The 22,827-nt window shown below is 47.7% G+C and overlaps 1 protein-coding gene across 8 annotated transcripts in view; it reads left to right on the forward strand.

Moving 5' to 3' along the window:
* The window catches only part of FMNL2 (formin like 2), a 263,443-nt gene that overhangs the window by 216,231 nt on the left and 24,385 nt on the right, over positions 1-22,827 (forward strand). For all 8 annotated transcript variants that reach the window (XM_041739554.1, XM_041739553.1, XM_041739557.1 and 5 more), the window contains exons 10-15: positions 10,824-10,898; positions 15,423-15,533; positions 17,809-17,958; positions 19,969-20,070; positions 21,810-22,122; positions 22,457-22,666. In XM_041739554.1, the coding sequence (XP_041595488.1) occupies positions 10,824-10,898; positions 15,423-15,533; positions 17,809-17,958; positions 19,969-20,070; positions 21,810-22,122; positions 22,457-22,666 (961 nt within the window). The remainder of the gene's footprint in view (positions 1-10,823; positions 10,899-15,422; positions 15,534-17,808; positions 17,959-19,968; positions 20,071-21,809; positions 22,123-22,456; positions 22,667-22,827) is intronic.

Below are 22,827 nucleotides of genomic sequence, written 5' to 3' on the forward strand. Positions count from 1 at the left end.
CCGGGCGCTGTTAGCTCCGCGGGGTGGGTGCCGTCCTGGATTCCCTCCCCTGCACCGCTGACGGCGCTCCCGTCCGGTCCTTGCACACCTTGTACCCACCTGCCAGGGACAGAGTCCTGCTTGGTTGTCATTCACAGCCATCGACTGGACCTGCTCAGCAGAAGAAAATGGCTCAGTGGTTGCTGCTTGTGGTCCAGCCCTGCCAGTCACTCCCCCCTTCGTGCAGTTGGGCCCCTGACGGGATTTGCCCCCTCAGACATGAGCTAGAGCTCTGCTGTGTTTCAGCGGTTTGGTTTGGGCCGTGGAAAGCGAGGGCTCCTTCCCCACCAGTAAATGTACCAGCAACACGTGTGACATCCTGGATTCACTGGTAGGCCGCTAAGAACAACACTGAATGTTGCATTTTGGAGTATTTTCCGGGAAGAGGCGTAAAGCTAGGAAGTAGCGCATTCCATGCGGTAGTTATCAAGGGCGTGTTTAGTGCCCCGTTAAAAGAGAATCCTTGCAGGTTGCTTGCATGTTGATTCTTGGTTGTTTGATGTTTAGCGTGTCAGGTGTTCCAGGGCGGATCTGTCTACCTGGGTAGGTTCCCTGAGCGTGATTGTCGCTGAACTTTGGGGAATGTGTGTCCTACGCGCCACGTAGGAGATGACTGTTTATCTTCCCCAGGTTCTTGCTCGGAATCCAACACTCACTTGGCTTTGGGAGAAGAATGTCTAGGCGTGTAGTGAGCCAGGAATTGTACCTGTGAATACAAGGATTCAAGGGGAGTCTGGCTTCGTTTTGTTTGGGTTTTTAGTCTGTTTCCTACCCCGTACACTGGTGGGAGATTTCTTGCTACCTCGGGAAACCTGCCCCACCTGAGTGATGTGACTTCATGTCCATGGAGAGGGGCAGATGTAGTTCTTGGTTTGCTGTGATCAACTCTCCAACAGTCTTGTAAAATATTTTCATATTAGAAGTCCATTTATTTGCTTCTCCAAGTTACATGTTTTAAGAATTCATCATCTTGGGATGCTTGAGTGACTCAGAGTTTGAGCGTCTGCCTTTGGCTCGGGTCATGACCCTGGGGTGCTGGGATCGAGCCCACAGAAGGCTCACTCCGGGGAACCTATTTCTCCCTCTGCCTCTCTCTCTCTGTCTCTCATGAATAAATAAATAAAATCTTAAAAAAAAAATTTATCATCTTTGAAGAAATAAAGAAGCAGTTCTCTAGTAGTATAATTTAGTAGTTCTTAAACTTTTGACCTCAAGGCCCCTTTTTTACATTCTTAAAAATTCTGAAGGACCCCCCCCTAATTTCTTGTTTATGCTGGTTATGTATTGATATTTACCCCATTAGAAATGAAAGCAAAATTTGTATACTTATTTCCTTAGAAATAATATTCTAGGCTCATTACATGTTAGTGTTAAAATTTTTTCAGAACCTAAAAAGAAAAACATCAGTTGACAGTAGTGGCTGTTTTAGTCATCTTGGGTTCCTGTAGTGAAATACCATACACTAAGTGGCTTAAACAACAGAAATTTATTTCCTCACGGTTACAGAGACTGAAAGTCCCCATGCCAGCGTGGTTGGGCTCTGCTGGTGGTGCTTGTCTGGCTTGCAGAGGGCTGACCTCTTGCTATATCCTCAGATGGTCTTTCCTAGGGGTGGAGGGGGGTGGAGGTCCTAAGGCCATCAGTGCCCTTGGATTAGGGACTCACCCTTATGACCTCATTTAACCTTACTTACCTCCTAAAAGCCCTGTTTCCAAATACAGTTGAATTGAGGGTACTTTGATGTTTGAATTTTGTGGAGACGCAGTTTGGTCCAGAACGATGGTGTTAAAGATAAAAAATAAAGTCTAGCTTAAAAGAAAAGAGTGGCATGCTTCTATCCGCTGCTGCATTCAGGCACTTGTGTTGTTTTGATCGAAGTAATTGAAGGAAATTCATCCCCACAGAAATACACAGATGGAAAAGGAAGTATTTTAATAGCATTTTCAGGTGACAGTGGATATTCTTTTTGAAACTCTGCAAACACTGGGCAGGAGGAGTAGCTCCTTAAAGGTTAGCTGCAAAGTAGCATCTGCAACTGTATTAATGAACTTCTGATACTCTGTTAGTTTAAAATTTATTTGCCAGTCTTATACCTTGAATGAATGCGTAGTTTGATAACAATATGTGGGAGTCAGTTGGAAAATATCAATTCACTGAATTATCCAGATCTTCTAAATATTGACACATCTCATCAGGCAGCTTTTTTTTTTTTTTTTTAAATCTCATTATTATCATCACCAATTTCATCAGAAAAATCTTTAAATATTGGAAAAGGGCAGCCCGGGTGGCTCAGTGGTTTAGCTCCGCCTTTGGCCCAGGGCCTGATCCTGGAGTCCCGGGATGGAGTCCCACATCGGGCTTCCTGCATGGAGCCTGCTTCTCCCTCTGCCTGTGTCTCTGCCTCTCTCTCTCTCTCTTTCTCTCTTTCTCTTTCTCTCTCTCCTGAGTATTCTCATGAATAAATAAATAAAATCTTAAAAAAAAATAAAAATAAACATTGGAAAAGCTGCCAAACTTGAATACAAGTTTTCCGAAATTCTCATTTTTGCTTGAAAGCTCAATTTTTATCATTGGAAACCAGTATTGTCAGTTTTCTTCCTCCATTTTCAAGAGAATCACTGTTAAGTTTTTAAGTCTGAATAACTGTGGTTTGTTATTCTTTCAAATAAGAACAACAACAATGGCTAGGTGTGTGAGGGTTCCTTTTTCTGTGCACCCTTGCCAGCACTTGTTTCTTGTGGTTTTGATTAGCATTTCCCTGATGCCGGGTGATGCTGAGCATCTTTTCATGTGTCTATCGGTCTTCTGTTTATCTTCTTTGAAGAAATGTGTGTTTGTGTCTTATGCACATTTTTTAATTGGATTCCGTGGTATTTGGGTGTTGAGTTGTATCAGTGCTTTCTATGGTTTGAATACCAAGTTTGTATCAGATATGCACTTTCATCAAGGGTATTCTTCTTTTTTTTTAATTTTTATTTATTTATGATAGTCACACAGAGAGAGAGAGAGGCAGAGACACAGGCAGAGGGAGAAGCAGGCTCCATGCACTGGGAGCCCGACGTGGGATTCGATCCCGGGTCTCCAGGATCGCGCCCTGGGCCAAAGGCAGGCGCCAAACCGCTGCGCCACCCAGGGATCCCCCATCAAGGGTATTCTTAAGTGAAACTGGCTTTTTTTTTTTTTTTTTTTTTAACCGAGACACTGAGGAATACGGTGATTACTAGGGTACTTGGTGCCACTGCCGTGAGCCATGCCAAAGCAGCAGGAGGTTTCTTCACCAGCTGTTGCTTTTGTACAAGCAGAGCAGTTGTCTGCTCTGTGCAAGCGGCAAGTGACACGTTAGTGTCATTGTAAAACTAGTCTTGACCTCACAGGCTCTGTGAAAGGGCCTCAGAGACCCTTCGTGGTCAAGAACCATGTTTTAAGGACTGCTTCCAGGACACCTGGGTGATTCAGCGGCTTAGCACTGCCTTCGGCCCGGGGCGTGATCCTGGAGACGCAGGATCGAGTCCCACGTTGGGCTCCCTGCATGGAGCCTGCTTCTCCCTCTGCCTTGTTTCTGCCCCTCTCTCTAATAAAGAAATTAAATCTTAAAAAAAAAAAAAAAAAACTGCTTCCCAAATACACCGTCTGCTGTCTTGTTGTCTCATTGGGCCGAGTGGAAATGGTTCCAGGTAGCTGTGAGAGTGAGGTGTCCCGATGAATACCTGGGGCTGGGGCAGGGCACAGAAGACGTGAGGGTGTGGACTGAGACGGGGAGCCAGGGACAAACCTCTGGGATTTACCTGTTGGTGGCCTGAGGTCTTTGATGCAGCCAACAAAGAGTCTTTGTCTCCAGGGCTCTGGATTCACAGCACATCTTCGTGAGAGTTCATTTCGCTTGCGTTGCAGGCGTGAAGAGAGCGTGGGCTGACATCGCCTCCTGAGCAGGGCCCAGGACTGGTGGTGAAAATGCCACAGGATTTAAACAACTCCTATCATGTGCTTTAGCCACGGGTTGGTGAACACTTGACGACCACTGGAAGGGTGTCACCGTGTCTCCTCCCTTGCCTTGCTTGACCATACTGGGTGTGTTCGAAGGATGAATCTGTAAGGAGAAATGAATGAAATACAGTGTTAGGCATTCTGCTTGAGGGGTTGATGGGTAAGTCATCCCAGAGGTGACCGACGGCCTTGGCTCATCACTTGGTCCTCAGGTAGCTATTTAAACGCCAGGCTCTCTTGAGCTCCGAGGTGTTTGGAGCAAGTGTTTGGAGCAAGGTGTCGTCCTGTAGAAACAGAAGCCTGGAGAGAATCCCTATGTGTTCTTACTGAAGACCAAGAGAGGTGCCCTCTGTTGAAGCCTTAAGGGTCAAGTCAGACAATAGGAATATTTCTGAAACATGTCATTTATGAAGAATTACTTTGTGGAGTCTCACTCTCTAGACTGTAGTAAAAGTCATCTTTTTTTTTTTTTTTTAGGGGAGTGACTAGAAATGCATTTTTCACTTAAGGTGTGGTTTTTCAACAAGTTACTCTTGGGGGATTTTCCTAGCCCTTTGCTTCCATGTCAGGATCATCATTTTGGTACAGCAAAATATATACATGAAAAGCAAAAGAGTCCTCTGGATGTTTTGTGCGGTTGTTGCCAAAAGATCTAGGTATTTGGAAACTTCTGGAAAATTGACTTAAGTCTTCACAGGGGTGGTTAGCATGGGGTGGATGGAACCTCTGGCCCATCGTCAGGTTATTTACCAGCCCAGCATCGATGGAAGTGCCTTATTAACGTGTGAGGAAGGAGGGCTGCATGGACGGAGGAGTGCTTGCAGTTGCTGAGCTTCCCAGTAGTATCCGGTGGAGCAGAGATGAGGTCCTTTACTCTCCGAGTGTTTCAATTCAGCAAATGTTTCGCCCTTAAATCCCCGAGATGGGAGAGCCAACAGTAGGCCCAAGTTCTGTCCCTGCCCCTGTCCCGGCAGCCGTTGGTGTTGGCGGGGGAGGTGTCCAGTGGCCTTAGGGGACCAAGGCCCTGGGCCCCCCAGCGCAGGCAGCCCAAACGCAGGTGCTCCCAGTAGAAGGAGAGGAGGGCTTGCACCCTTGCACCCGGGACTCCCTGTGAACTGTTTGCTCCGTGCGGCCCTGGGGAGAAAGGTAGGGTAGTCTTCCGGGGCCTGTCGTGCAGGAGAGAAAGGAGGTGTCGTGGTGGGCGGCGGGGCCCGAAGGAGACACTTAAGCCAGAGACCTTGGGTTTCAGGTCACAACCCAGCAGCTGTTGCACGGGCGCCTCGTCAGCCGGCCCGGCCTGGCTGTGGACTCGTGCAGCGGGAGCGGGGCCCGGGAGCAGGGCGGGGTGAGGGGGGGGCAGCACGGCCACCGACCTAGGGGTGCAGACGTGGCCGCTGCTCGTCCGGCACCCGGAGGGCGCGAATCCGGATCACAGGCCTCCGTAAAACCACCTTCTGTCCACGGTTAGCCTTCAGGGACATCATCCCCCCCGCTCGCCCCGGGAGACCCGTAAACCGCTGCCTCTCGTGCATACAGGGTCCCAGATTCATGCAAGCGGTGCAGGATGCTGCTCAGAAAGGTCTTTCTTGGCAGGAGTCGTGCCTTTGCTTCAGTTCCCCTCAAAGCACAAGCACATCTTGCTCGTCCTGGGTGTGGCCATCGGATGGGGCAGGGCAGGACCCCTCGGCCTTGTGGGGCCCGAGCCAGAGGCCCTGAGGTCTGGTGCAGTGCCCGTGCCCCTCGCCTCGTTTGGCCTGTGAGCTTCCAGGCTGCTCGATCTGGGAAAACCGCAGTACATTGCCGCTGCTGCCTCGATTAGAACATCGGGATGTCAAGGGAGGGGTTTTCCCCCCAGACTTATTAGCAATGAAAACCTTCAATGAAACTTTTTTCAATGAAATCTTACCAGGCAGCTCAGTATAATAAATCAACGCTGGATAAATGACAGAAGTCCCCAAGAGCCTTCCTCATTTGTGTTTTTCCTTTCCGTGCCACGCTCCCCACCCTCGGAGCCCCCAGAGCGTTCCCTGCAACCCTCACAGCTTCCTACCAGAAGCCTTGAAAGCAAGCACGTGTCCAGAGGCTCTCAAGTGAACGCACGTGAAAATTGAAGTCCGGAGAGGTTCGCCCAGTTGCCCAGGCTCACGGCCCGGTGGCGGCGGATCTGGGACCCGTGTGTCCGGCCGGTGCCCCGCGTAGGCCTGTTTCTGCCTTCATACCCCCTCACCCCACTCGGTGTTAGAGCTTCAAGGTGCGAAGAGGGCTGGGTGTCAGGCAGACCTTGGGGATGGGCGGATGTTCAGTAGCCTGAAGCCTGAGGTCCAAGATCCAGGCCTGAGGCTCTTGCTTTATGCCTAGTGTTGATCGGAGCCAGTGAATCTATCCACGTGACCCTGATTCATAAATGGAGATGCCTCTTCAGTGTCCTGCGGAGTACGTGCTTTCCCAGAGCATATACCTTTACTTTCCTGCTGTTTGCCTTAATTCTTGGCAGCCCTGGCTGTTCGTAGTGGAAACCTCGTTCCTACTGCAGTATTCTCGTGCACAGAAGCCTCGTCCTGCAGTCCGCTCTGCTTGGCCTTTCTGTGGCCACATTTTCTTAAATTTGCTGCCTACCCCACCTATTTCAGCAGCTGCCTATCACTGATACAAGACACAGGTGTTAAAGCTAGCCAGGGAATGGGAAATACCACTGATTATATGGAAGTCAAGAAGTGACATTCTTCAGTTGCCACAGAACAGTTTTTTTACTTGAAAATTTTCCAATCATGTACGGTCTGGCCCTTGTCGGCAGATGGACATTCTCTGCGGCAACATGCACCGTTCGGTAGTACATAGGTGCGGATGGGCTCCTGGCTCTTAGACACGTTTTGATGAAGGCCTTGAGTGCATCACCACGAGGGCCGATCACTGGGGATTCTGAACGTGACTGAGAGTCGCTGTCCTGTTCCTCTTACCGTCACCATCATTAGAGCCAGGTCAGTTTCAAAGGCGGGGAGAGGTGTGTTCAGCCACGATTGTCGCATTGGAACCAAGCGTGCGGGGTGGTCCAGACGTGAGCTGTGCGAGCTTTATTTCCTTTGATGCCGAACACAACTTTACCAGCCTCCCCCAAACCTATCTCCCCGTGTCCTGTGGGATTACAACATACAACATACACTTACCTGATGTGAGGCTGGTTTGCATGCTTCTCCTCCAGCAGAAATAGAGCCTCTGGGTCCCTGCTGTTCCTGTGGGACAGAGTCCGCCAATACCACCCTGAATTCGTAGTTGAGATCGAGATCGGCAGCAGAGCTTAAACCTTTAGAGAGGGGGGAGGTGGGGAGCTGATAGGAGATGCCCTTCTGGTTGTGTCTGCGACAGGAGACGGGTCAGTCAGGTCATTCTTTCAGGGTTCTCCAAAGCTGCATCTCTGCCAGCAGCATGCCCTTTTGTGCATTTGGGTTCTTTTCACCAAGTCCATCGCAGCTGTAAGCTGGAAGATATTTTAAGTATTTTTAGCAATTAAAGGTGTTTCTCGGGATCCCTGGGTGGCGCAGCGGTTTGGCGCCTGCCTTTAGCCCAGGGTGCGATCCTGGAGACCCGGGATTGAATCCCACATCGGGCTCCCGGTGCATGGAGCCTGCTTCTCCCTCTGCCTGTGTCTCTGCCTCTCTCTCTCTCTCTCTCTGTGACTATCATAAATAAATAAATTAAAAAAAAATAAAGGTGTTTCTCTGTTTCATTGCACGTATGTTCTAAGCATGGGTTTCGCTGTTGACAGGGCGCCCTCCAAGGAAACGCATATGCTCAGAGCTCTGAATGTCCATGTTAGCCCTGTCTATCAGGGTCGTATGTGATTTTGGGATCTTTACCCAGCATGAAAGTAATCCTGTCGTTCTAGATTTGATGCCTTCTTTTTTTTAGTAACGGGCTATGAATAGTTTGTTTTGTTGCTGCCCACATGTGCTTTCCTTGGCCGTATAATAATCCCCTTTTTCAATGCCTTGCACACAGTGCTTGATTCTTGTACCCCTTCCTGCTGCAGTCCCGTGGTACCCTGTTATGGTAACTCTGTCTCCTTATTTATTGTTGGAGATGGGATGAGTTAGGGTGAATGATCCGCAATTGGTAGAAAGGTTAGAGTTTAATCTGCTAGGCTGCGTTATCTAAGCTGTGGGGTCACCAGCCACGGGGACTTGTTAAAAGCACAGAGTCCTAGATCCGCTGTGGAGATTCTCATTCAGTATGTTTCGATTTAGATGCCAGGAATCTGCTGTTTTTGAAGTTCCGTGGAAGATTCTGGTGCAAGAACATCGAGTATATGCCCAGTGTGATGATGGTGGTTTTTAACAACAATGCTTTAAATCTCTATTGGCGTCTCAGATAATTCCAGAACGATGTAAATTATTGTCTTCAGCGGACCACGTTTATCTCCACAGCCCAGGCTGCGTCGGAGAAGGGGCATCCGCAGGCTGGCAGCTGGGAACCCGGCCCCAGCTTCTGCATTGATCTTTCATCAAGCTACGGTTATGTGATCTGTCTAGGTATCAGTCTCTTTCATAAATTGAGATACTTCCCGAGTCCTTGATATTCTTTGATTTGAAGGGATTTTGCCTGCCCAGGAGTTTTATTCCTCATCACTGTTCACTGATCGCTGCTGCGTCTCCTAGGTCATCGGGGGCCTAGCTGCTCAGCAGAACATCGACTGCTGCTGCTGGTAGCTGCTTGCAGATTCAAGACAGCTTCTCTTCCTTTCTTCTGATGCTACCAACATCCCAAAGCAGATTGAAGGAAACCATTACCCTGGGAAACAAGTCCTTATTTTGGGGTTTCTCTTAAAATTTAGGCTGTAATTCTGACCGTTTTCATATCCGGCCGTGGCTGTTTTCACCCACTGGGCTCTTTTTTGCAGGCTGAGGGGACTTTTGCGACTTTGGGCACAAGATGTGGCTGATGTCGTAGTCTAGGGAACTGGGCTTGTAATGCCTCACCCTCCCAACAACCCTACTGCTTCCAGGAACCTCCTGCCTGTTCTCCAGGAGGGACTGGCTGAAACCAGGGGCAGAACAAAGTATCCCCATAGATCTTTGGTTCTCCGCCTCTGCAGAGTTGCATCAGAATGGTGTGTAATGCTTTAAAACTGTGCACGTGTGTGTCACCCAGCCCGGCCTGGCCCTGGTGAATCGGGCTCTTTGGGGTGGGACTGGACATGTCTGTGTTCTATTTTATTTTATTTTTTCATGTCTGTGTTTTAAAGGCTTGACTTCAAACGCTCCGTCTGGAGCCTGCTCCTCTACCTCTGGACTGGGTCCATGTACTGTTTCTGTATTTTTTGTTAAGGCAGGTACAAGTAAATGGAGAGTTGTCATCAGGATACAGTAAAGTGTGAGCTGTGATCTATTGAGAAAATTAAGTTGCTTTGAGACCTGGAAGGCCCTCAGTGGCTGAAGGCTTAACATTCCCGGCATGCTGCTGAAGTGCAGGAACTATCATCACTAAAGCTTTACTCCTGGTGCCTGTCTACCATGGGCTGATGGTTCTTGTTTCATCAGTGTGATAGAGTGGAAAAGTCATTCATCCTTTCATTAAAGTGTATTTCCACATAATTACTCATTTGTCCTTTTTTTCAGTGTAATTCAAAAAGTAATATGGAGAATTTACAACATGCTAAGCATTGTTCTGGATGCTAAAGATACAGTAGTGAACAAAACAGGCAAAACTTCTGTCTTGAATCTTTTTCTTCATCAAAATATTTATTAAAATGGGATTTAATATGACGGAGCTCAATGGCTGCATTATAGCCTTATGAAATGTCATTTTTAGGGGGATCCTTCAGGATCGTCCTGTGTATTCCTAATAGGACAGATATAACTGGAAAATTGAGTTAAGCATGTGAAACCCAGATTAAATTCAAAACGTGAAGACCAGAGACTATTACCAAAACTGCAGGTAGCTCATGGGTGTTCAGGTGCATGCTTTCTGAAGGCAAAAGGAATAAACCAGGGGGCTCCAAAAGGAGGCAGCCAAAGTCACTGCAGAACTAAAGTTTATCCTCTGATTTTGGGAAAAAGTCACCAGAGAATGTGTATTTCTTACAAACCTTTCTTTGACTCTGTTTTTAACTCCTGTGTAGAGCTCACCGTAATTTATCCACCTCTTTCACCCGTTAGTGAAAAGCATTAATTCGAGGTGAATGTTTCAGGCATCAGGGATGCTACCTCACAAATCACTGCAAATTTCTATACTTGCCTTGAATGGGTTAACACAGCTTCCTCGGTGTCTACTGGAGTAGGAGGTGCTTTACTGCCGTGGTGTTTCCTTCTGTGCTGTAGTTTATGCACGAAAATAATTTGATTTAGATACAATAGGAATATTTTCAATCTGCTTTACAAGGAATTTAAATACTAAATTGTCCAAATCTTTTAGCGTGCCAAATCTTTTAGAGTGCTTTTGTAAAAAAAAAAAACGGGGTAGGGGTGCGGGAGGGGTTGTTTTTGTTTTCTTTTTTTAAACCATATAACATCCTGGGATTCTGAATGCAGGCTAAAAAATTGATGAACTGCAAAGATAACCAATAAAAGAAAAATACATTTGACAGAGATTTCAATATATCAAGGGAACATTTATTTAAAAGAAACCGAGGGCCTGGCTCATGTTGCTATTGGTGAGTTAACCAGCTTAGAAGAGAAGTAAATAGTGTGTGAGAGAGGCAATAAAAAGATATTCTGGAAGTAATTATTAATGCTAAAATTCCTGCATCTAATTTTAGAATGCTTATGTTTGGAATTTCATACGCGTGATGAAAATGTGTATTTCAGGTTTGTGGAGAAAAACAGCGCTTTGAGAAGTTGATGGAACATTTCAGGAACGAAGACAATAACATAGATTTTATGGTGAGTCATTCCAGTACTGCCTTACATTCAATAAGGCAAGCTCCGTTTCTGTACTTCTTTTCCCAAATCCATTTATGTTTTATATATTATATGTGTGTATGTATGTATGAATGTTCCAGAGGACAGAAAATTGAGTATAAGAGGCTGTGGATTCACGCCAGTGTGTCCTCACAGTCTGTATTTTCCCCTTACGGTGTTTATGTCCAGTTTCATTCCTCACGTACATCCTGCATAATAAAGGCCCAAAGTACCAAGTATCCGTAGCAAATAAAGGATGAAGCCATGCGTTGGGGGAAAGGGTGTTAACTCCTGGCACACATCCCTGCCATCGCCAGCTTCAGGTCTCAGGAAATCTGCGTGAGGATCCTGAAGGTAGAAACCAAGAACCTGGACCATTTTGTCTTTTTTTTTTTTTTAAGATTTTATTTATTTATTCATGAGAGACACACAGAGACACAGGGAGAGAGGCCGAGGCCCAGGGAGACGGAGAAGCAGGCTCCGTGCAGGGAGCCCCACGTGGGACTCGATCCCGGGACCCCGGGGTCAGGCCCTGGGCTGAAGGCGGCGCTAACCGCCAAGCCCCCGGGCTGCCCACCGTTCTGTCTTCTGCACGCCTCAGCCCAGTGGCTTTCCCCAGACTATATTCTCAAAGACTACAGTGCGTTGGTTCTAGAACTGACTGTGTGCATCCCCCAGTGACTGTAGCAGTGACTTCCCTGGGCCCCTCCCCCTGGTGACTCTGAGGGCGTAAGCACCCTGCGCGTCGCCTTAGCCGGGCTCTTCCCTGCCAGGACCTGTGGTTCAGTGGCACGACTGTCCTCTTCAGGACGGACAGCAGAAGGACTTGGGGACCACTGAATTCGTGGACTTGAATCTTAATCTTGGGTTGACGATGGAAACGTGCCATGGAGGATTTCTGGGACAGACCTCCCGCGAGTGTCCCCGGATCTGCAGGCTCTCGGAGTCCAGCTGGGGGGCCTGAGCGACTTCTGGACCTCGGAGACCTTTCGGGGGCTCCCTCTCAGCTCCCTTCACGCCCGGAGCAGGCGTCCTGCTCCGTTCTTCCCCTGTCGAGGTTTGAGACCTCGTGCTTAGGGGACCGGGCACTTTTCATTGGAACCGCCTCAGTGGCTGTAAAACATGAAACAGAGTTTTGCAGATTTCTAACCCTTTTATGTGAAAAATTTTTCTGGGTCCTTAAATTTTATATGCATCCTTGCCCTCGACCCCTTCCAAAATTCATGAGAATGATGAAATCCTTCAGAGAGAAGCTTTTCTGTTCCATGGGGCATATTATTTGCTGTTTAAAAAGGTAAAAATTGTGGAACAAGGAATACTTTTACGCGAGCTTTCTAATTTTGTTGCTAGGATGTTTCGGCATGTCGAAGGCCCGTGTTTGCTCTCATGATGGATATGTGAGGAGGTCGTGCCCTGGCCCGCTTTACCAGGTTCTTCCCTCTGCCTTCAGGGCAGCTTGCTCGTTCCTGAAAGATGACCTTGCACATTGGAGGCTCCCGGGCTGAGGCCAACCTACAGGCTTGTGACTCTGCTGTAAAAAAAATTGGAAATTGTGCATAAAAATATGGAATTCAGATTTTTTTAAAACAACACTTCAGCTAAGACAAGGCCCCTGTGCTTGCAGACTGTCAGCCGCTGGAGCCAGGGTCCCCAACTTTTAGCTTGAGGCTCCCCTTTACCTTGCCATAGTCCTCGCCGCTCCTTACTGAGTCACAGGTGGCCACTTCACTCATTTTCAGACCTTGGGGATCACTCTGCCATTCGCATTTCTGCTGAAACTATAATTATATAATTAAGCCCTTTAAAATGCACTGCTTAGAAGTGAGTGTACTTCCTGTCATCTATTTATACATTCAGGCACGGAGGAACCTGACGTAGAAGATGCTGGGATACAGGTGCTCTGCTCGGTTCTCCTGTCTCCTGGCAGATCGTTGCCTCTCAGGCATATCTTAAAACTCAACAGCTACTCAAGAGAAATGGGAAGATGCCAGAATCGAACCTCTTTTCCTCCAGAAAAATGAGGCTTTTCTTAAACTATCCTTGGGGATGCAGTTAAGTTGTACAATGGGCCTAACAGCTTATTCCTCATAAAATATAAATTTCTCCAACATAAGACTTCTTTCTGGGTTTTTTTTTCTTTTTTTTTTTTTTTTTTTTTTTTTTGGTGGACAAAATAAAAAAAAAAACTGACAAAAATCTTTTTTTTTTTTTGGCTCATTTAACCACAGAACATGAAGTCATTGTTTAGTAAACTGCGAAACAGTATCCTTGTAACCTAGGGAGTTGACATGTCTTCCAGAGATATCCAGTGTATAACTTACACTCAAAGAGGAATCTAACTTGATAGAAACAGGAAAAAAAAAAAGATAAAAGAAACTGGGTTTGGAAGAAAGAGGAAGAAGTCAGTTTTCAGAGTCAATGTGAATCTGGATCCTCACTCATTTTACCTCCTTGCAGAGACTGTGTTTACCTATAGGGGGGAAAACATTAGTAAGATATTTTCATTATAAATAAACTGTCATTATTAAGAGTAAAATCAGGGTACCTGGCCGGTCAGTAGAGCATGCAGCACTTGATCTCAGGGTTGTAAGTTTGAGCCCTACACTGGGGGGGGTAGAGATTACTTAAAAATGAAATCTCAAAAGAAAAAAAAAAGCAAAATAGATCTATTCAACTTTGTTTCATTCTTTACCAAACCAGGAACTGGTTTTCTAGGTGGCAGGCCTGAGGGGCACTGATGCAGTTGTGGAGAAAAAGCAGTAAATCCAAGGCTTTTGTAGAACAGAAACCAGTTGATTGTTTAAAATGGAAAGACGAATCCGAGATCTTGTTACAATCTTGATGGTATAGCGGGGCCCACAGTGAAGTTTTAGAAGTGATTATCCTAAAAAAAATAAAAAAATAAATAAAAAATAAATAAATAAATGATTATCCTGTGACATGACAATAGGTGATTTTTTTAAATATTCTTTTTTTATAAAATTGTTCATTTTTCTGTGATATACGTGTAATAACTCACACAGTTTGATCTATATACCCATAAGACTTTTTAAAAAGTTTCACTGAGAGGTGATGAACATGACATCTAATTTATCCATTGAAAGTGGACAGTTCAATGTATTTTTTGCATATTTGCAGCCGTCACTGTGATCTAATTTAGAACATGTCGTCACCCCAGCAAGAATCCCCTTTAGTTATTAAAATCCATTCCCAGTCCTAGGCAGCTTCTTCTTATTCATAAGACACATAGAGAGAGAGGCAGAGACACAGGCAGAGGGAGAAGCAGGCTCCATGCAGGGAGCCCGATGCGGGACTCTATCCCCGATCTCCAGGACCACAGCCTGGGCTGAAGGTGGCGCTAAACCGCTGTGCCACCTGGGCTGCCCCCCCCCCCTTTTTTTAAAAGAGATTTTATTTATTTGAGAGAGAGAGAATGAGCAGGGAGGAGGGACAGAGAGAGGGAGAGAGAAGCAGGCTCCCCCCTGAGCCAGGAGTGTGGTGCGGGACTCGATCCCAGGACCCTGGGATCATAACCTGAGCCAAAGGACTGAGCCCCCAGGGGCGTGGCCCCCCCCCCCCCCCCCCCCCCCCCCCCGCCAAGGCAGCTTCTAATCTACTTTCTGTATCCACAGATGTGCCTGTTCTGGGTATTTGATATGAATGGAATCATAACCTATATGATCTTTCATGACTAACTTGTTTCATGTAGTGTAATATTTTCAGATTCCTCCATCCTGTAAGGTGCATCAGTACTTCGTCCCTTTGTATCCTCACATAATATCCCATCGTATGATTATAGCACATTATTATTTTTTTTAAATAAAATATTTTATTTTTTAAGATTTTATTTATTTATTCGTGATAGTCACACACACACACACAGAGAAGAGAGGCAGAGACACAGGCAGAGGGAGAAGAAGCAGGCTCCATGCAGGGAGCCCGACGTGGGATTCGATCCCCGGTCTCCAGGATCGCGCCCTGGGCCAAAGGCAGGCGCTAAACTGCTGTGCCACCCAGGGATCCCATAGCACATTATTTTAATCCACCAGTTGATGGACATTAACCCCCCCTCCCCCCGGTGATGAATAATGCTTTTGTGAGCATTTGTGTGTAAGTGTCTGTACAGGCTCACGTTTCCAGCTCCTGGGGGTATGTTCCGAGGAGCAGGTTTGCTGGGTCGTGCAGTGACTCTGTTAACACATCGTGGAACTGTCGGCTCTTCCAGTGGCTGGTTGATGTCCACAGTGGATGCGGGTTCCATTTCCTCCACCTCCTTGCAGCACCTGGTGTTGTCTTTCCTTTTGATTGTAGCCATCCTAGGGGATGAGGAGCGCGTCTTACTGTGGCATCTCTCTGACTTTTGAAATTCAAAAAATTATTAAGTATTTTGAAAGGCCCAGTGAAACAACGGAACAGGAGATTCTGTCTGAGTGCGTCTGGATGTGTGCTGCTGAAAGCATGTGCCCGTGATTAAACTGGCTTGTAACCCACTGCGTCTCCTTGCAGGTGGCCTCCATGCAGTTCATTAATATCGTGGTCCATTCAGTAGAAGACATGAATTTCAGAGTCCACCTCCAGTATGAATTTACCAAGTTGGGCCTGGATGAGTACTTGGATGTGAGTATAGCTGTGCACTCGGCTCCAATGGAGACTTGGTCTATTGCCCACCCTCAGAGATATACTTCTGCCCTAACGAACGCTCGACGCTCCATGTGGTCAGATGCCGTGGCGCTGGGCAAGGGGAACCCATCCAAGTAATGCCATTGGCCAGAGAAACTGGATTTTTGCAGCCCCCCTGGGCCTCGGGCTGGCTTCTGGCCTCTCCGGACTGGAGTCAGGCAGCCTCGCCTAGCCTTGCTGCAGTTGTGCTCTGGCTCTGTCTGGGCCAAGTCTCATCACACCCTTCATCCGGGCTCTCGGGCGCTTGGGGGACTCCATCTGGGCAGGGCAAATAAAGCCCAGACTGCTGACGAGTGGGGAAGTGCTTAGAGCATAAAACACTAATGAGGAAACAGACACCTGGGACTTTGTCATGTAGCTGTGAAATTCTGTTGGCTGCGTTGTGGCTTTAGGAGTTCCACTCTTAAGTTCATGGGAGGAGGAGGCCTGCAGTTGCTTGGTCTCTAGCTCCCCTGCAGAGGTGCTCAGCCTGGTCCCTGTAGCTCCTCACCCCACAGGTAGATAGCAGGTGGGTGTGAGCATGGCAGTAGGCCTGAGTTAGCTGGGTGTGCCCGGGGTGCGCCATGTCTGCGGCCTCTTGAGTGGTTCTGGGTTCCCCTGTGTGCAGTGGTGCTCCGCCTGAACTTGGAAGGCCGCTGGGTGAGGCAAGAATCGTTGACCCTGATTGCAGATGTTTCTAGCCACAGAGAGAGTAGAAGTGCTTCTTCTGTGGACGCCTCCAGAGTCCAGCTGCCCATCTTCATCAGGGGTGAAGCCAGGGGATCACAGCTGATTGTGAGGCGGAGACCTAGCATTGCTCTGAGCTTGGCTCGGCTCCCACACCCGCGGCCTAACGTCCCCTGACGTCTGGCCTCAGGAGGCGTGCACTTCCATTAGAGTTGTTGGAATTGTGTTCTTATGTCGATAGTCACTAATATCTCTGCTAGAATCTGGTATTGAAAGGGTTTCCTGCTCTGAGATCAAGATTTCTCCAGCCTCCTGCCCTGCGTGCTCTGAGGGGGGGTGGTATTTGAGCAGAAACTGTGCACATAGATTGCTAGTGGTGGTGGGGGTCCGGTTCTGTGATGGTCGTGCAGACCCCGGGGGGCTGGCGGAGAGTCCCACGTCAGGTGGTGCCGTTGCTCCATGTCTGCTGTGTGAAAGCGGCTGCTTAGCTGCCACTGTCTCCCTTTCTAGGCTTTGCCCTTACTCCGACGTCTTCTCTGGCTTGTCCTCCTTAAGACTAAGATGGAACGTATCTCCTTAGGCCAAGCTAAGCTCTAGACTTCCAGATTAGGCCGGGGAGCAAATCCCTCTTCCAGAATTTACGGAGAGCACGATTCCTCTGAAAAAGCATTTAAAAATTTTTCCAAAACACTGTTTAATGTCTTGGCCTCTTGGTTCTGGATCCTGATAGACGTGGTTAGAAGATTAGAAGCGTATATATATATAAATGCTTCATTCGTTTACAAAAACCCAGCCTCGTAAGTAGCCACGGATTTGTTCCATTCGTGTTTAGTGGTGTCATCCGTTTGCCGGTGTCACTCTAGCCACTCGTCTGTTCCCACAAGGAAGTCAGGATTTCTGTCACTTGTAAGGAAGAGTGACACATTGTCTTGGCCCTAATCCCCTTACCACTGGTTGACTTGCACCGGGTGCCGGGGCCTCAGCAGTGAGTGAAGGCAAGCGGCGGGACCTTGGTGCGGGCAGCCCTTGGGGAGGTTGTCCCTGAGGGCGGATTCTAGCAACTTCTGCTAAGTAAGCCCCAGGGCTCACACGGTCCTGCCCACCCCACCTCCCGCCTAACCCTCCTCCTGGGCACCTGCCCTCTCCACTCAGGCAGTCGCCTCTGCCCTAACTTCCCCCACACACAGGTGCCTCTCCAACTTGTTACCTGGACTGCGGCTGCCTTCTGAAGCTGCTTTTAAGTTTACTAATGTCTGGTTTCACCTGTTTTGTATCAGAATGCTTTATTTTCGAATATGTTGACCTGGGAAATATATTTTTCGGGAGGATTAGGGGGGAAATGTGTCTATATTTGGGAGAGGGCATCCCAGAGAGGCATCTGAGGGCACCCTCTCAGCCCAACACTGCTTTCCCTGGAGGCAGACACCTCAGACCCTCTCCTAGGCAAGTCTGCCCTATTTCGAACCGGAGCATGTCGGCTGTTGTGTCATTTGCTCTCCTTCCACAGCTGTGCTCACGCTGCCTTCACTTGCATTTTGGTTTGTAGAAGTTGAAGCACACCGAGAGCGACAAACTGCAGGTGCAGATTCAGGCTTACCTGGACAACGTGTTTGACGTGGGCGCCCTGCTGGAGGATGCGGAAACCAAGAACGCGGCCTTGGAGAGGGTGGAAGAGCTGGAAGAAAACATTTCTCATGTAACTACGTCTCGGAGAAGGAGACACTGTTCATACGTAACTGGGTGCCCCGCAGAATAAGTGTTAGCTGCTCCCACAGTCGGTGGGGGGCCGGAGCGTAGGGATGAGCCGCAGCTGGGAGCGGGCTGCCCGGGCCGCTCGGGGCCTCGCAGAGAAGGCACGTCCCATACTGAAACTAAGGGGCACCATTGCCTTGCCCCGGTCACCTGCTCAGTTTCCTGGGCATCTCGGGTCCAGACCCCAAGAGCAACGTGATGGGCACCGCGCTGAGGGGAGGTGTAGCTGGAATATGGGACTCGGGGCTGAGGTGCAGAGGCCTAGTCTCCTCATACTCTTCTGAATGGAAGCCATTTCCGACCACGTGTGCTCACCTAGGCCCACGGTGGATGGGTTCTAGCACTTTGTGTGAAAAAAGGCCTTTGTGTCCTCCCCACCTCCCCACCTCCCGCCTCGCCCTCTCCCTGCTGGAACTACTGCTGCCACCTAAGCAAGATACCCCCCGCCTCAACCTCTCGGGGAGTTTGCGTTGATATTTCACTCATAGTCTTGTGAATAGAAGTCGTGCTCTATCCCATGTGTCCCCACAGGCCCAAGGTCGGAGTGACCTTGTATCCTCCTGACCACGTCTACACACTCTTGCCTTAAGCTGACTCCAGTTCTACATGGATTCTTTTCAGCAATAGGCATTTTCAAGGAAATCAGTAAGCATGTCCCTTACAGCCTCTTCTCTGAGGACTGTCCTCTCAATATGACATCAGCTCCATTTCAGAGCAGGGATTTTTTTCTTTGAGGGATTTTTCTGGCCACAGACAAGATGGATAGGAGTCTACAGCCCTTTGGAGGCCATCCATTCTGTTCACCCATTAAGCAAATACTTGAATATTTGCAATGAATATTGTAAATAGTGAATGAACAGAAAAATGGTGCTTCTTAGAGACCCCAGGCATCATGAGGACCAAATTCTTTTGTCGAATTCCGCTTGACGGTGTCCTTGGTTGTAAATGAGTTGTCTCTTTTTGGAGCAATGTTGTTTTCCCATTTGAATGGTCCATTTCTTTTCCTCGACATCTTCTTAGTTGAGAGTATGGGGCGTGCTTGACGTCCTTCACCCTCGTTCATCGTTGTGAAAATGGGCACCCTCTTGGCCGTGGTTAAGCCGAGTTGGTGAGCCAACCCATCCCCCACCTCTGGAAGTGCTGCAGTGATGTGTTGGCCCCCGGTTAGGAAGCGCACCTACCGGCCCAGTGTTTTCTTACCCTAAAGGGTTGGACTCCTGTTCTGAACCTGATCGGCACTTTCCTCCCCACCCTTCCTCCTCACCTTGCCTCCCTGGTTTTCCTTACCTGTGATCTCTTGTGATCATTTCCAGTGAAATGTGAGAGATCTGAGGTTGCTCACTCTCAGAGCCTTGTGGTAAAAGTAACCACTTAACACACGGTTCACCCCGTGTTCCTCTAGAAGCCTCAGTCTGCATCGCATGACCATATTCACATAACCCACTTTTGTAGCCGGCCACCTGTTTGTTTGAACCGCCCCTCCAAATGGCTTTTATTATTGGGGCAGTTCGGGTCAAAACAAGCAGTACTGTTTTTTCAGCTGGTTTTCAATAATAACAGAACCAAGTTTGCAGACCAGTAATTTTCAGAAGCTTTTGCCTAAATGGCCTCTTGTTAGGGAGGGAAAGGTGGACTTTCCTTCGTGCCTCACCTGCTGTTCCTCACACCCTTGCCAGCTGCTACAGAAACAGAGGGAGATGCATGGTGATCCTCAGAATATCAGGGAGCTGACAAATGGGTTTTATTAAGGATCATGTATAAATTGTTAACTCCTGTTAGGAATAAATATGTATTCGGAATCTTATAAATATTAACGTTTCCAGAAAATAGCTTGTGGAACACATGCAGGACTCTGATGGGCCCCTGATCGTTTTTGAGCTCCACTTTGAGAACTGAGGACCTGATGAGAATGGTTGTGTGTCGTGACATAGGTTCCCTTTTAAAACATTTACAGTTGTCCGAAAAACTGCAAGACACAGAGAATGAAGCCATGTCCAAGATCGTGGAACTGGAAAAGCAGCTCATGCAGAGGAACAAGGAGCTGGATGTTGTTCGAGTAAGTGTGCTGATGACAGCCGGCCCAGATGGGCAACGCAGGGAAGGTGCGCCCGCCGGCGTTAGCCTAGTAGGATGTGGAGTCTGTTCATGTCCGAGGAATGCATCGATGCAGCACATTTATTGGAACCATTTCAGAGGTGATACTCAGATGAAAAAGTATGATGGTTAGGGTGTGTGTGCACATGTGTGTGCAATCAAATATGTTGAGGGTCAGTACTTCCTTATCACAGGTTTTGAGAGCAACAGTATTTTCCCATCTGGATGAATCTGAGTTGATTCAGTCAGTGGATCACCCATTTACTTGGAAATAACAACACGGCATGGATTTAATTCACGCCACTTATTTATTTTTATTAGGGCTTAGACATCTTTTTATTTGTTTTGTTTTGGTTTTTTTTTACTTCTACTTGAAACCAGATTTGGTGGTTGCCATGGAAATGGTGAAATCAACACAGGCCAGAGCAAATGGGGTTCACCAAAACAATTTTAAAAGAAAGAAAGAAAAAAGCCGGAGCAAAACCGATCCATTTTATTATCAGATAATCCCAGCTATTTCATTTGGCCTTAGCATTGTTTTTACCTTACGTGTCAGGTATTATGGAGTGCCCTCCGTCTGCTTAAACCCGTACAGAACATAAAACCCCCGAACGCTGGGCGGGCTTTCAGGCACACGGCAGCCTTCACCCCATCGTTGATGAAGCGGCACGTTTCACGCGATGCTTATCGTGTCTGCGTGTGTTGCTTGATATTCCAAGTTTACTGCGGTTAACTCTAGGAAATTTATTTTTTGGCACGCCATCGAGACAAAGTATAGCATATGGACTCAATTCAAGTCAGACTCTCAGATTATTAATAATAGACAGGGTGTGAAGAATGTTTCCCTGCCTGCTGGCGGTTTGTGGAGAGAGATCACGTGTACAAGACCTGGCGAGCGAGTCCTATAAAACCCTTTCACTGGAACCTCAGCGGGCCCCTCATAAGAGGAACGGGGACGGCGTTTAAATTGAAAATTGAAACTTTTTGTTTTCTGCTAAAAACCTAGACCGAACTAAGTCATCAGTAGAGGGAAGCATTGGCCTGTTCGGCTAAGCCCGTCTCCGATGGAGACCGTTAGGACTGCTGTCCTAAGCCGGCTCGAGGGTGCGTGGTGAAGGCCAGAGGAACCCGCTCAACAGAATAACCCTGCATATTCATAAGTAGATTATTCCATGCTTTGCAGATTTTTAATCCCAGTCAGACTTCTATCCAAATCTGATTCAGGGCCTTTTTTGTCCACTGTTAGGTGATACGTGTCTAGGAATTACCGATGAGTTTTTATTTATTTTTTTGAATTTTTAAATTAGTAAAAGGAAAGCATACTGCCCCACCCAGATACCCTCAGGGTATTCCAAAGTCAGCCATAAAATTATTTTTGGGTCCTCTCTGTGCCTTGTTCCTCTCCACCTCCGGGATGATTGAGTCAGCCGTGCTTCTTAATGGAAAGAACTATATTGACCGCAGCAATTGCTAGAATCGATTGTGTGCATCACCAATGAACAATTGATAATGAAAGGGGCTTTGTAAGACCTGGCTGAGTGCCATAGAATTCCTAGGTACACAGGAGTAGGAGTTTTCTTTTTCTTTCTTTATTATTATTATTTTTTGGTTAATTTAGTTGGTCCTCAGATTGCCAGTGTGATGGTAACAGGTATGAATGTCATGTGACCATAAACCCTTGACCGTGGACTCTCTCTGCAGGAAATCTACAAAGATGCAAATACCCAGGTTCACACATTAAGGAAAATGGTCAAAGAAAAAGAAGAGGCCATTCAAAGACAGTCTACCCTGGAAAAAAAGATTCACGAACTGGAGAAACAAGGGACCATTAAAATTCAGAAGAAAGGGGATGGGGACATTGCCATACTGCCAGTGGTGGCTTCTGGCACATTGTCCACGGGGTCAGAAGCGGCAGTGGGTAACTTTGTGGGACCAGTAACCGGGGTCGCCTCCTCGGGACCGCTGCCCCCCCCACCCCCCCCACTACCTCCATCGTCAGAGACACCTGAAGCAGGTAAGAAGCCTCGGTGGGAGAACTGAGACAGTATCAGCCTATTTGTATTTCTTCTTTTATCCACTGCCCGATACTGTCCTTTGTCTGATTTTTTTGGCCTGTTCTTTTACTGATTTTAAAAAACTTTTTGCATTTTGAGACTAAAATTATAAAGCTTCATTTCACATGTGTTGCAGTGTATCCTTTATTTGCCCATGAGGGGATGTTATAGTCTTTGAAAAAAAGCCTGTGTCCTCTTCAGTGTTTTGAGTTTGCATACGTTCTGTGCACGTGGCATCCTGCAGGTGAAGCCGTGCCCGTGTTCAAAGGCAATTCATTTCTTCTTTTTCACTAGTGCAAAATGGTCCAGTAACGCCACCCATGCCGCCGCCGCCGCCGCCTCCACCTCCCCCGCCCCCTCCCCCCCCTCCTCCGCCCCCTCCCCTCCCAGGCCCTGCAGCTGAGACGGTGCCAGCTCCTCCTTTACCTCCCCCTCCTCCTCCTTCTGCACCCCCGCTGCCTGGGACATCCTCACCCACAGTGGTTTTCAACTCAGGATTAGCAGGTAAGAGCACAGAATTAAGACCCAGGTACTGGTGTAAGAACATTTGTGTTACCTCCAGAGCCTTTCTTTGAAAGTCCAGGTCCCCTGCACGCCCATGTACCCCATTCCTAATATAAGAGCGTTCCTGCTGATGCAGCTGGGAAAGGGGAAAGTTAGGCACA

Source organism: Vulpes lagopus, chromosome 24 (genome assembly GCF_018345385.1).
Source record: "Vulpes lagopus strain Blue_001 chromosome 24, ASM1834538v1, whole genome shotgun sequence".
Classification (NCBI taxonomy): Eukaryota; Metazoa; Chordata; class Mammalia; order Carnivora; family Canidae; genus Vulpes; species Vulpes lagopus.